The sequence below is a fragment of the Sciurus vulgaris genome (genome assembly GCF_902686455.1).
Source record: "Sciurus vulgaris genome assembly, chromosome: 1".
Classification (NCBI taxonomy): Eukaryota; Metazoa; Chordata; class Mammalia; order Rodentia; family Sciuridae; genus Sciurus; species Sciurus vulgaris.
In genome coordinates, this window is record NC_136461.1 from 134,029,429 (window position 1) to 134,041,628 (window position 12,200).

The 12,200-nt window shown below is 41.1% G+C and overlaps 1 protein-coding gene and 1 long non-coding RNA gene across 3 annotated transcripts in view; one reads left to right on the forward strand and one right to left on the reverse strand.

Moving 5' to 3' along the window:
* Positions 1-701: 701 nt before the first annotated feature.
* Positions 702-6,319, reverse strand: PENK (proenkephalin). 2 transcript variants are annotated; one of them, XM_079117544.1, is made up of 4 exons: positions 6,174-6,319; positions 6,034-6,089; positions 5,448-5,588; positions 702-1,702 (listed from the first exon to the last, which is right to left on the reverse strand). In XM_079117544.1, the coding sequence occupies exons 3-4, from the start codon at positions 5,583-5,585 to the stop codon at positions 1,034-1,036; spliced, it is 807 nt and encodes a 268-aa protein (XP_078973670.1). In that variant the 5' UTR covers positions 5,586-5,588; positions 6,034-6,089; positions 6,174-6,319; the 3' UTR covers positions 702-1,033. The 2 variants fall into 2 exon arrangements, with proteins under 2 accessions (XP_078973670.1, XP_078973671.1); XM_079117545.1 differs by having other exon boundaries at positions 6,034-6,262.
* LOC306648101 overlaps positions 5,551-12,200 on the forward strand; it is a 151,897-nt gene continuing 145,247 nt past the window's right edge. The window contains exon 1 of the long non-coding RNA XR_013760293.1: positions 5,551-5,674. This is a non-coding gene — a long non-coding RNA (uncharacterized lncRNA). The remainder of the gene's footprint in view (positions 5,675-12,200) is intronic.

The following is a 12,200-nucleotide window of genomic DNA, read 5'->3' on the forward strand; positions in this document are numbered from 1 at the left end:
TCCTGGAAAAATGACCTGGTGGCTAGGGACTGAGCTGCATGTAGTTTCTACTAGAAAATAAAGAAATGTTACCTATCTTATATCTGAATGTTGTCCTAAATGGTTTTATTCACATGAAGTAATCACAAGTTCCTCGTGTTTCGTGAGTTTGCATTACATGTCACAATACCTTCCCTGATTAACTGGTTGCCAAATTCATTCTTTCATCCAATTCATTCATTCATGTATCTATTCAGCAGGTATTAGAGAATCTAATTCATTCACAGTGTAAGGGTGTACCATGATAAACAAGACAGTTCCAAGTTCTTCTAGTTCTTTCTAGTGACATGGGTAGGGGATAAGGAAATGGAGTGAGAAGGATACTCACTAGCAACAAGAAGATTGGAGGTTTAATTCTATTTCTATCTTTCACCTGCTGAGCAATCTTAGGTCAAACTTAATCCCAATGGGCTTCCCTTTCTTCATGTGTAAAATAGGGCTAAATTATTTTTATATCTTATTTTATTTTAATGTATTGACTTGCCTATGATTTCCCATATAAGGAATTAAGTAAGAAATATTTTTGCAGCCTCAGTTAGGAAGGTAAGGAGGTCAGCAGCTATTCTGTCAAAAGCAGATTGTTGTACTATCTCTGAGTCTAGGATTTTCTGTGGAAGCCCAAACATGGATGATGGCCTTGGAGAAGAGACTTAGAAAGAATATTGTGCGGTTGGGGTAATAGGTTTATTAGATCTATATACAAGTAAGCAGTTATTGACATTTTGTCAAAAATAGGAAACAAGGTAACACAAAATATTTTGGCGTGAAGACAAGAGAGCAACAATAGACCAATATTGAGCTTAAAGACTCTCAAGAGAACACAGACCCTGAACTGACAGCTTTCAGGCTGTATAGTTATCCAGACCACATAGTCAATTGTACAATGCAAGCAGCACATGACAAGAAAACACCATGATCAATGGATCAATGAGGCAGTTTCTCACTGGGGTGGGGGTGGGTTGTGAAGACCTGGGATCACTGATGGGAAAGGGTATTAAAATCGCATAAATCCTCCATATCTTTTTTCCATCTCGGGAACTTCTTTGGAGTAACTTTCTCCTCCTTCATCTGAGGGCAGAGACTCGGCAAAGCGCTTCAGGAAGCCACCGTATCTTTTCTGGTAGTCCATCCACCACTCTGGGCGACCCACTCTTCTCATGAAGCCGCCATATCGCTTCTGCAGCTCTTTCGCCTCATCTTCCAGTTGGGGGCTTCTCTTGAGGCCTCTCATGAAGCCCCCGTATCTCTTGCTCACGTCCTCATCATTGTCACTGCCCTCCTGGTAGTGGCTTTCTTTCCCACGGTTGTCACCTGTTCCCAGCAGCTCTTTCAGCAGGTCTGAGGAATTGGCCAGGGTATCCCCCTCCTCCGCATCCTTCTTCATGAAACCCCCATACCTCTTGGCAAGGATTTCACCTCCATTGGCCTCTTCTTCTGATTCCACAGGATAAAGTTCGTCCATCTTCTTCATGAAGCCCCCATACCTTTTCATGAACCCCCCATACTTTTTGGCTAGCAAATGGCTCTCTTCCTGTTTGCTGCTCTCTCTCAGGGTGTTGGTGCCATCTTGAGGAAGCTCGGGTTTGGACATCTGCAGGAGCTCCTTGCAGGTTTCCCAGATTTTGAGAGAAGGCAGTTGTCCTTCACATTCCAGCGTGCAGGCCTGGGGAAACAATTCGATTTAAGGATGAAATGAGGCTTCTCTGATTTCCATCAGTCAACAAATTAGGAACCACAATATGTTAGATTTGATGTAGAGACTCCCATAGAGAAAGGTCATCTCTATTTTCATATCCTAACTTTTTATCACACTGAACAAGAAAACGAAACAAATGAAAACTGGAAAAAGGAAAGTGGAGGAATTAACTAAATCAAATTAGATATTTGTCTTTGAATATTAAATCCATCCTATATACTGTGCCATTTCAATATTTTAAAAGACCACCCTTACCAACTTTAACTTAGAATGGTTGCCTTCACAATCTAATTTCACTGTAAAATTTTCCTTTCATTTTGTTTGAGATTTTTTTTAAACAAAAGAGAGAAATTTATTTTTACCTAATTAAAATTCCCTTAAAATTCCTTTAATCTTATTTCACCAACAAAATCAATATTAGTAAGATTCATTTACTTTCTTCTGTTAATATTTTGCAACAATGGTATCCTAATTTCCAATATTTCTAGAAACACTTTGATCTTCAAATAAAAACAACAATTTCAAAATAAATTTTAAGGGAAAGACATCCTGAACACTTAATTTAAATCTTAGGAATTATTTGGATTCTAATATATTGCTTTGCTAAAAATACAAACATTTTTCCTTTTTCCTTGACTGATTAAAATAGATTTCATCATCTTGAACTGGATGTTAGCAATGATGAAATCAGTTATGAAATACAGATACGATTGGTGTAGAGTCAAAATCTTTTCCACCTGAAAATGTTATTCAATAAAATAGGAATGATCAGCATATAATTATTTTCTTTTATTATATAATAAGTTCTAATCACCATAAGACAAAGGCTATACATTTTAATATTTTCATTCAGATTTTTTCCTATTCAACAGATTACTTGCATATGATGAAAAGAGAGTCCTAATGTTACATGAACATTTATAAAATCCATAAGGTGTTTCTTAGCATTTCAGGGACTTTTATAGTTATCTAAAATCTACTTACAGAACCCAGGTTACATTCTTTTGATTTAGACAAAAAAGTCAGGCCCTTTCTTGATATTTAAAAATATAATGTTACATAAATTGATATTAAATACACACATTATTTTAACAATGAAAGTTATTTTCACAAAGAAAACATTATATTCATGCAACAAAATCTTTAGAATATATAGTTAACCAGTTCTCAGTGTTATTTAAGATTTGTGTCTAAGAAAATCAAATACATGAATATTTTTAAAAAAATCAAAAGATGATCTAATTAAAACTGTCCTGTTTTATTACTGATAATATCTAATTTAGGAATTGAAAAATCATTAAAAGCTTAGATGTTCAAGTGGCAATAATATTTCTAGTCTAAAAAGATTTATATGATCTTGTAGCCAAAAATGAATGCTGAATATTTTACATACTCATACCAAAAGCCTTAAAAACAAGTGACAAATAATCACAGCCATCTATGCATCCTTGGTATTGATCACACACTGCATCCTATAGTCAATATTGTATTAGATGGTAAATACTATTTGGACATCAGTCAAGGCATGCCTGCTCATCTTTGCATCCTCCATGTCACCAAGTGCAAGTGTCTTTCACCTGATAGAAGCTCAATAAAAATTTGTTATATTGATTTTATTCTTTATTTTCCACCAGGCAACCTCATTTCTCCTGTCATTGCATCCAAGTTAAAATTCCAGAACTGCTGTAATTCCAGAAACATACACATTAAAAATCTTTTGTCACTGAGAAAATAAAAACATTAAGTCTAAGATCTAATGCAAAATAAATCAGTTTAGTTATTATTCAAAATGCTTTCCTAAGAGGTCATTATGTTTTTGTTGATGAAAGCTTACTGGTTTTTTTTTTCCTCCCATATTGCTCACACTACATGTGCCATACCATCATCTGGATTAAAATATAAGAAAAAGCTGCAAGGATATAAAAAAATATAAAGAGCAGTGAGGAAATGTTTGAAAGGGACAGTGTCTCTAATGAGTAAAGGCTGAGAGAAAGAAGAGAAGTTGACATTTTTTGGCAATGCCCAGGGAAGGGCTAGCTGCCACACAATGGAGTACTGCTCACAGCATCCCTCAAAAATGGAAAGGGAAGATTAGTAGTATTTTTTGGAGCTTGGGGAAGTAAGCAAATTAAATACAGGAAAATAAGTTGAAAGGGCATTGTTAAATGTCAGTTTAATCAATTCACTGAATAACAAAAAAATAATTAAATCTGCAACCACTTGCAGGTCAGGTTATGTGACTTAAAAAATCTTCCAAATTCACATAACCTGTATGTAGATGGCAGAGAATCCTAGGCTACTGAGTTGAGTCATGTGTGTATCAAGCAGAAGCAAAGATGAAAACACATGTGATGGGGAAGGGGAATTATGGGGTCAGAAAGGGGAATAGTCAGTATGGCATAGTTTCAGTTCTTTTCTCTCCTGTGTATAAAATTCTTTACTCGAAAGGTCTATTCTTATGTTTGTATTATTTGCTCAATTTTGAGACGCAGTTTAAAAGCTCATGACTATATGAAAAAGAATCATGATGGATAAAGGGGATGGTTCCCCCTGCTTATTTTGGGACATTTTCCTCATAGTTTTAAAATATACATTACTACCTGTCTTCTAAGGTCGAGTTAGCACATATAAAATGAAACATCAGGAAATTCAAATATTCAGATGAAACAAACATTTAACCTGAAATATACACCTTGGACTTCTGGAGTCCTTTTCTTAGTCTTCTGCTCCACTTCAAGCATCTCCATAGCATTAATTTTCTTCAAAGGTTCAAGTGGAGCATAATCAGCTTGGATTAATACATCACTCTCTACTGAGCTTTTTAGGCATCACAAATTTCAACAAATTTCAAAGGCAGTGCTAAGGAATAATTAAGGGAGTTAGTTAAAAATGAAGCTTCTCAAGTTTCAAATCTAGAAAATGTGGTCGATAGAGCATCAGAGATGATTCAAGAACCTGTGGACTACGTTTAGAATGAGAGTCATTTTATCATAACCTCCCGCTAAGCCCTTTGTAGTATAGTTTGTCTATGACTTTCTGGACACTGACTGGCCAACTCTCCTGTGCCCTTCTCATAACCAAATTAAACTCTTGTTTTAGTCTGTATTACAAAAGTGCTGTCAAGACAAGTCGAATTCAGTCTTCACTTGTTTGTAATTAGGAATTCTTTTTATCCTGTCTATTGCGATTTCTCCCTTCCCTCTTTTTATCCCTATCCTATATCTCTGCTTGCTTCTATCCATAGATGAGGGACCTAGAAAAAACATATTCAAACGGCGGAGACGAAATATCATTAACAAAAATTGCATTATTTGCAGGAACAATGGTTGAGTGTGAGAGTCCTTAGCTGCGATGTTAGGAGTTGGGGTATTTGGGGGTCTTCCTTTGGACAGCTTTGGAGAGAAGCCAGTGCTATCCAAGGTGCTGAAGACAGAGCACATTTCGGGGTTCTGGGATCCCCAGAGTCAAAACAAACTTAGTTTGTGTGGAGATATCTCTGCTCTGACCACTCCCAGAGAGTCGGGGTTCCCCGACGCTGAGAGCCAGAGCGAGACCTGTCAGCGTTCCTGAAACAACCAGGGTAAAAGGGTCGCCAAGGGTTCCAGCCTCCGCGATTCTGACCGTAGACAAGGAGAGAGGAGCCGCGAGGCAAACCCGGGGCTGTCGGCGAACTGTCGCGGCGACTTGCTCACTCACAGCGCGCAACACTTACCAGGAAGTTGATGTCGCCCGGGCGCACTAGCCGGTAGCTGCATGTAGCGCAGTCCTGGCTGCATTCTGCCTGCACTGTAGCCAGGAGTCCGGGTCCGAGAGCCAGCAGCCAAGTGCAAAGTCTCAGGAACCGCGCCATGGACTGCAAGGAGAGAAGAAATCGCGCTCCGAGCTTGTCCTGGCACAGAACGGATCCTTCGGAGAGACCCCTCGCTGCGACAACACCAGGTGGGAGGGGGTCGTCGAGCAAGAGCCCTTAGGGGCACTCTTTCCTGAGACCCCCTCTCCCTCCCCGCGTGCTTTTAGGGAGACCCAGGAATAGCTCAGATTTTTGCGACTCCGGGGTTGGTGCAGTCACCCCCAGCCAAAGGCACCCTGCTATCTTCCCGGGGGTCTGTTGCCCAGGGCAGGATGCTGAAGCAAACGCCAGAGCACAAATGCTAGAAAGCAGGCTCTTGGGGAAGCACGAACTTGACTGGGGTCACAACGAAGAATCGGGAGAAAGGTGGGGGTAGGCATGCCATGAGAGCAGGCGGATGTCCCCAAACCCGCAAGAGCAAAAGTGAGTTTGGGGCAAATTCACTCACGTTGAAGCTGTTCGGATGGAGCAGGTGTTTGGCAAAACCGGGTCCTAGACGGGATTCTGGAAGGAAGAGAAGAAGGCAAGTGTGAGGAAGGTGGCGTCGGGGAGAAGCTGGTCTGGGTGCGCTGTCAAAGCGGGTCTCACCGTCGCGGTCCTCAGAGTCGCCGCGGGGGCCTCGGGCTGGGCTACGGGACTCTGAGAGCCTGCCTCACTGTCCCGAGGTTAGCGGCGGCTGAAGCCACTTTATAATTAGCCCCAAACCGAAGGAGGCGCGCGCGCCCCAATCGCCAGCCGGCTGCAGCTGACGCAGGCCCTACGCCAGCCCCGCGCCGACGCTTTCGCGGGAGGGGTCAGTCCCCAGCGCCTGCACGCTTGGCTCCCAGGCAGAGGGTGGGGGTGGGAGTGGGGGCGCTTGGTGGCTCGCCTCACTGCCCGCTGATAAATTCAAGGCAGTTAGGACCTTTGGGGAGGGAGTGAGGTGGGATCAACTTCCCTGCATACAGTCACTGATATTGCACGGTGGGATGCCGGTTCCAGGAGGGAAACCGAGGAGGGGGCGTTGGAAGGACAGATGGATTGTCTTAGATTCTGGAATATGTTGGAGACCCTCTGAGGTGTTGAATCTGCCCCTTTCTCATCTCCTCCCCTGGCGCCCCGGTGGCATTAAGCAGGACCGTCCCGAATGTTCTCATTTATTCACCCCTACGTGACTCTTGAGTTCCTTGCTGCAGCGTCCAGTAGCGTCAGGCGCGCATTAAGCGTTCAGTTAATGGTTAGAGAAATGAATGTTTGGAACTTTCAGGGGATCTCATTGCCCGTCTTCAGTCGGTGAGGCTCCTGGTCAAAGAAGTAAAACCTCAGATTCTGTAGGGTCTGCGCTCAGTTCAGGCACCGCCTGAGAGTTGCATCTTTATTTAACTTACTAGGCGGGCTCCCAAGTCGGGGACTTGCTGACTCCAGCGCTGCGTCCAGGATGTCCTGGTGGTGGTTGATGAGTTGGAGAAGGTGCTGAGGCGTATGTGATGTCAGCGCGCCAGGACTGTGATGGCCAGAGAGAATGAGGACCGCGGTGCCCAGGACTCCAGATTCAGGACGTGTACATGCTCCCCACAGGAAGTGGGCAGAAAGCAAACAGTGGTGTTTGGACTTGTGATTGATCTTGCTCCCCCACTTCCTGGCTTTGCAAAAGATCGCCAATAAGCAAGATCCTCACCAAATAGTGGAAGGCCTCAGTTTTCCCATTTGGAAAATAGGGACATAGGTAATACACCATTCATAGAGTCAAGGTGTTCAAAAGAGAATCAAATGGAATAATGGACGACGTCATTTATCTTTGTGCCTGGCATATAGAGAACTCTTAAGTATTTTAAGCTACCTGACCTCCATCTACCTTTTGGTTTATCTGTCCACCATTGATTTACATCTATACTGTATTCATCCATTCACCTATCTATTTCTCGATCTCTCTGGCCCTAGAGGATATCACGAACAGTTCCAGCGTCCATCCATGGAGAAAAAGACCTAGGGCGTTCCTGGCCACGTGGGTCCTCTGCAAAGGACCAGCGGTCTATTTAACCCTGTGGTGAGGAGCTGCATCCGCGCTACTTCTGTGGGGCTCGTGTCGCAGTGCATCTCCCATTTTGGTCGCTAGAGGGCGGCGCTCTCCTGCGTAGGTTGGACGTGCAGGGGACTCCGGTATTCTCCCTTCCTTGTGGGTTTCAAAGTGCCAACTGCAGACAAGCCACCTGGAGTGGCCCCGGAGCGGCACCGCGCACCACCTGCTCCAAGGCGGGGGTAGCCTTGTGGCTGCGCGCGAAAGCTTAGGGCGGGAAGAACACCCAACACAGCTCTAAGGAGTAAGCTTTGCTCTCGTACTAGAGAAACACATTTCCCATTGGCCCTTTCAGACTGTCCGCATCAAGGGGATATCCTTTCCTATCCCATAACCTCTCCCCAGTGAAAAAGAGAGCTTCTGTCTTTACTTAAAAGAGATTTCCCCTGTTGCGCAGTTTCTGAAAAAGAAGTCAACTACATAGCAGTATTGTGCAAAAGAAGTGCACGGAAAACATCCTGCCTAAATTAAAAGCAACTTGCTAGATCGGAACACTTCTTTGCTGGGGTTAGTCCAGAACTCTAAGCACATAATCGGCAGAAGGTGTGTGTGTGGCATAACTGCACCATGTGAGCCTTTCAGTGCTGGACATGGTAAGACCCCTTAGGATCTTGGAAAAGTAGAAACGAAAGTCTGGGAGGGTCCTTAAGGACTCTTTCAAACCCTCATTCTGTAGAAGGGAAAAACTGAGTCATAATAAGTCCAAGGGACCATCCCAGCCAGTAGCAAACCAGGTTTCTTAGCCTCTTTAGGGAGGTTTCTTCTCTGGCACCTGCCTCAGGTCTAGTTTGTTTCTGGACCCATTAAAGTCTGTTCTGGATTAGTTTCTTGGTGAGGCTACCTTTTTGCCTGCAGTACTTTAAATGTCGGGGGCGGGGAGAGAGAGAGAGAGAGAGAGAGAGAGAGAGAGAGAGAGAGAGAGAGAGAGAGAGAGAGAGAGAGAGAGAAGAGAAAGCCCTTTAGAAGGAGTGCAAAGGCAAGGGTGCATGTCCCCAGGACCTGCCCAGGTGTTTGGGACACAGTCAATGCTCAGCAAATGTATGTTGACTTTTTGATTGAATGAATTAATGCATTGGTGAGGATTTGAACTTGTTTGCACACCCCAAATCTGGAACATTATCTTGTCATCAACCCTGGAAGCTAAAAGTCATATCTGCATTCATTCCCTGAATGGTGGGTTGCATGAAATCCATTTTTTTCCTGATCTTTTAAATATTTATTAAGGGCAATGATTTTGCTGTTATGTTCTGAAAAAATAAGCTGCTGCAGAAATCAGACTTAAAAAAAGTTTTTAAAAGCATTTAATCCAGAGATTTCTGATTCTCAGATCAAGTTTCAAGACCTTCACCTTCTTCTGATCCAAGGGTATCAAGCATTAACCCAAACAGATTCAGCCCAGAGACCAGGAAATGTGATGTCTTAGGCCCTGATGTTGAGTGGTATTTTACTCGGTTCTTGGGTATTTTGGAGGGAGGGATTTTACATAGTCTTCCAGGTGTCCACGTCCATCATTTCCAGGGTGGAAAATGTCTAAATTGAATGATTCAGGTACCCATTCCCCTCTTGCCCTCCCTCCCTGCCACTCAAACACACATATTTTATTACACAGAACTATTTTTTTCTGCTCTTCTCTCTCCAAAGTAGCAGTAGTGGAAACAAGGCAGTTCTGCACACTGGTGATTGTGTAATGCTTCAGCATAAAAGCACCATGTTCTAACATTTCAGATGTTTGGAGTCATGCCAGAGACAGAGGAAACTCGCCTGTTTTCATTTAGAATCCAAAGTGCATGCTTTACAAAATGGTATTCTGTGAGCTGGGCATGTTACTGTGAGGTATAACTGTTAAGGGATTCTTTTCAGACAGGCTCAGAACACCAGAGCAGAGCAGCTGTAAGTGGAGTCAGTTTGAACAAGATGTTTTTATGGTGTGATAAATTCCCATTTTAAGAAAACCATGTGCTGGTACATTCTTATTCTCTCAATCCAGGAGACAGAATAAAACCCTTGAAAGGAAAGGTAAAAGGCTATGAAGTTGCATAAAACTGAGTGTAAATCATAGAAAATGTGTCAATGTGTGTGTGTGTGTGTGTGTGTGTGTGTGTGAGAGAGAGAGAGAGAGAGAGAGAGAGAGAAAGAGAGAAGAGAGAAGAAAATTAAATCAAGAACAATTCTGTTGATATACAGTAAATTTGAAGAGAATAGAAACAAATTTCTTAAATATTTGGCCTTCATCACTCAGACAGGGAAAAGATCAATTTTAGTATTAAGCATATACAATGAGATCATGAATAAAACAAGTCATTATGACTCATTAGATGTGAAGAAGACATAGCTGTAGATCCATTCAATACAGGGTTTCTTGAGCAGTTTGACTATTAGTAATGACCTTTGGAAATGTTTTAAGAATTTAATAGAGAGAGGGTAAAGGTCATGTTAAAAATTGTATTGCTTCATTGAATGTAAACTTTATTTAACAATTTGACTTTGACTTAGTTTTGATTGTTCCCAAAATCAAATTTCAGGTGTTACCTATGAGACCTAAATAGAAGGCCTTCCAAAATAGTAAGTGAATAAATGAAGACCTCTACCAAAGAAAGCGATTTCCACAACTGAAACAATGCTAGAAAAGAAGTTCTAAACAGGTTTTGAGCTTTAATAATTGCTGGAGAACATCATGCTGAATGCAATTTAGAAAGTTAAGGATTGAAACTTTCATATGTGGGAGTTAGAGAGAAAAAAGGAAGAAAAAGGAGAATCTCATGAAAATAGAATGGAGGCCAATAAAATAGAGGAAGGGGATCAAGAGGGAGGGAGAAGGGGAGAGCAAGTGGAGGTAATGGGGAAGGAAATCAACCACATCATGCTATGTGCGTGTATGAATGTCTCACAATGAATCTCACTTTTATGCATAATTATGATGCACCAATTAAAAAAATAAATCAAAAGGAGATCAGTAGAGGAGAGAAAAAGGATCAGGGAGAGGGAGGTGGAGAGGAAAAGGGAAAAGACTCAATGAAATTGAAGAATAATGTTATTTTGTGGGTATGTATGAATATATCACAACAAATCCCACTATTATGTATAATTATAATGTGCTAATAAAACATAAAAAATAAATCACTGGAGTAAATGTTAATGGTTTCTATCATCAGCTTCTTAAAGGAATTCCTTTGGATATGATCCATAGCAGAGATGTTTGCACATGGTAGTTCCTGAGTAGTCACTTAAAAAAAAAATGTGTCCCTGTTTATATAGTTAGATCTCTCCTAGCTCCTATATACCTGAAATGAACTAAAGAAGTTAAACATTTTCATAAAATCATATAAGGAGGGAGCTCAAATACCTGCAGAGTTAATACGTAAAAAGTTTAACAAACTGAAAAGCTAGCAACTCTTTTTAGATTCATCAGAGATATGGGGTCACAGCGTGAATCAATGAACTCCCCATCACCAAAAAGTTGGAGAGAGCAATAGATGAATACAGAGAATCCAGCTTGTTGGAGAAGAAACTCAGGAACACAAGCCTCTAAGGGAACCAGTGCCAAGGTAGGAAAACCCAAATTATAATTGACAAATTTCTGAAGGCTCAGCATGGACAAAACTGAGAGAAAATTCCAGGGGGATTCAGTCCTTTGGTTGGCCCCCACACTTTTGTGAGTTTTACTTCTAGGAGAGTCAAGTTATAATAGTGAATATGTACCATGAAAATACCTCAAAAGGAAGGAAGCAGAAGGAAATATATTAATACTTGCATAATTTATTTATAAAAATAAAACATTTATATTCCTATGTTTACAACTTCAGTATTCCATATTTGTCTATATATTTATCTTATACTTTCTTATGATTTTGTGGTTAGATTTTTTTTTTTTTTGATATGAGGACTGGAGATTGAACCCAGGGCACCCTACCATTAAGCTACATCCTTAGCCTTTTTATGATTATTTTTTAATTTGGAGACAGAGTCTCACTAAGTTGCAGAGGACCTTGCTAAGTTGCTGAGGATGGATTTAAACTTGTGATCCTCCTGCCTCAGTCTCCTGAGTTGCTGTGTGCCACCGAGTATGGCCAGACAGTATTCTTGATTGACAATTTTAATTTTTGCCTCTTAGCATTTAAAATGTTAGGGTCTCACTTCTTTCTGTCTTTCAAGGTTTCTTCTTAGAAAACTGCTAATAGTCTTGCGGGGATTCCCTTGCATGTGATGAGTTACTTTTTTCTTGCTATTTTCAAAATTCTTTGTCTTTTGACACTTTGATTATAATATGCCTAGTGGGTACTTGTTTATTAATGACCTTGTATTTTCACTGTGCTCTTTTAAGCTTGACACTCTAAGGCAAAATGGTCTTTGTTCAGTTCCTTGCTTGTCATGTCCTTGGCCTCTTATTTTTGCGCTACGATTTGGTTGCCTTAACAGTGTTCAAAGTGAAAGAAAATGAGTAATGTAATAATGATTAAAGGAAACAGACTATTTATCTACATGAATTCAATATTCCATATCAAAAATTACAATCGAAGAACAATTTATAATAACTTCAGGTAGAAAGCTGCTTCATAAAG

Coding starts and splice junctions, on each gene's coding strand:
- PENK (XM_079117544.1), bottom strand. CDS start 5,585: ATGGCGCGGTTCCTGAGACTTTGCACTTGGCTGCTGGCTCTCGGACCC. Junction 1,703..5,447: donor CGGGCGACATCAACTTCCTG/GTAAGTGTTGCG, acceptor TTGTTTCCCCAG/GCCTGCACGCTGGAATGTGA.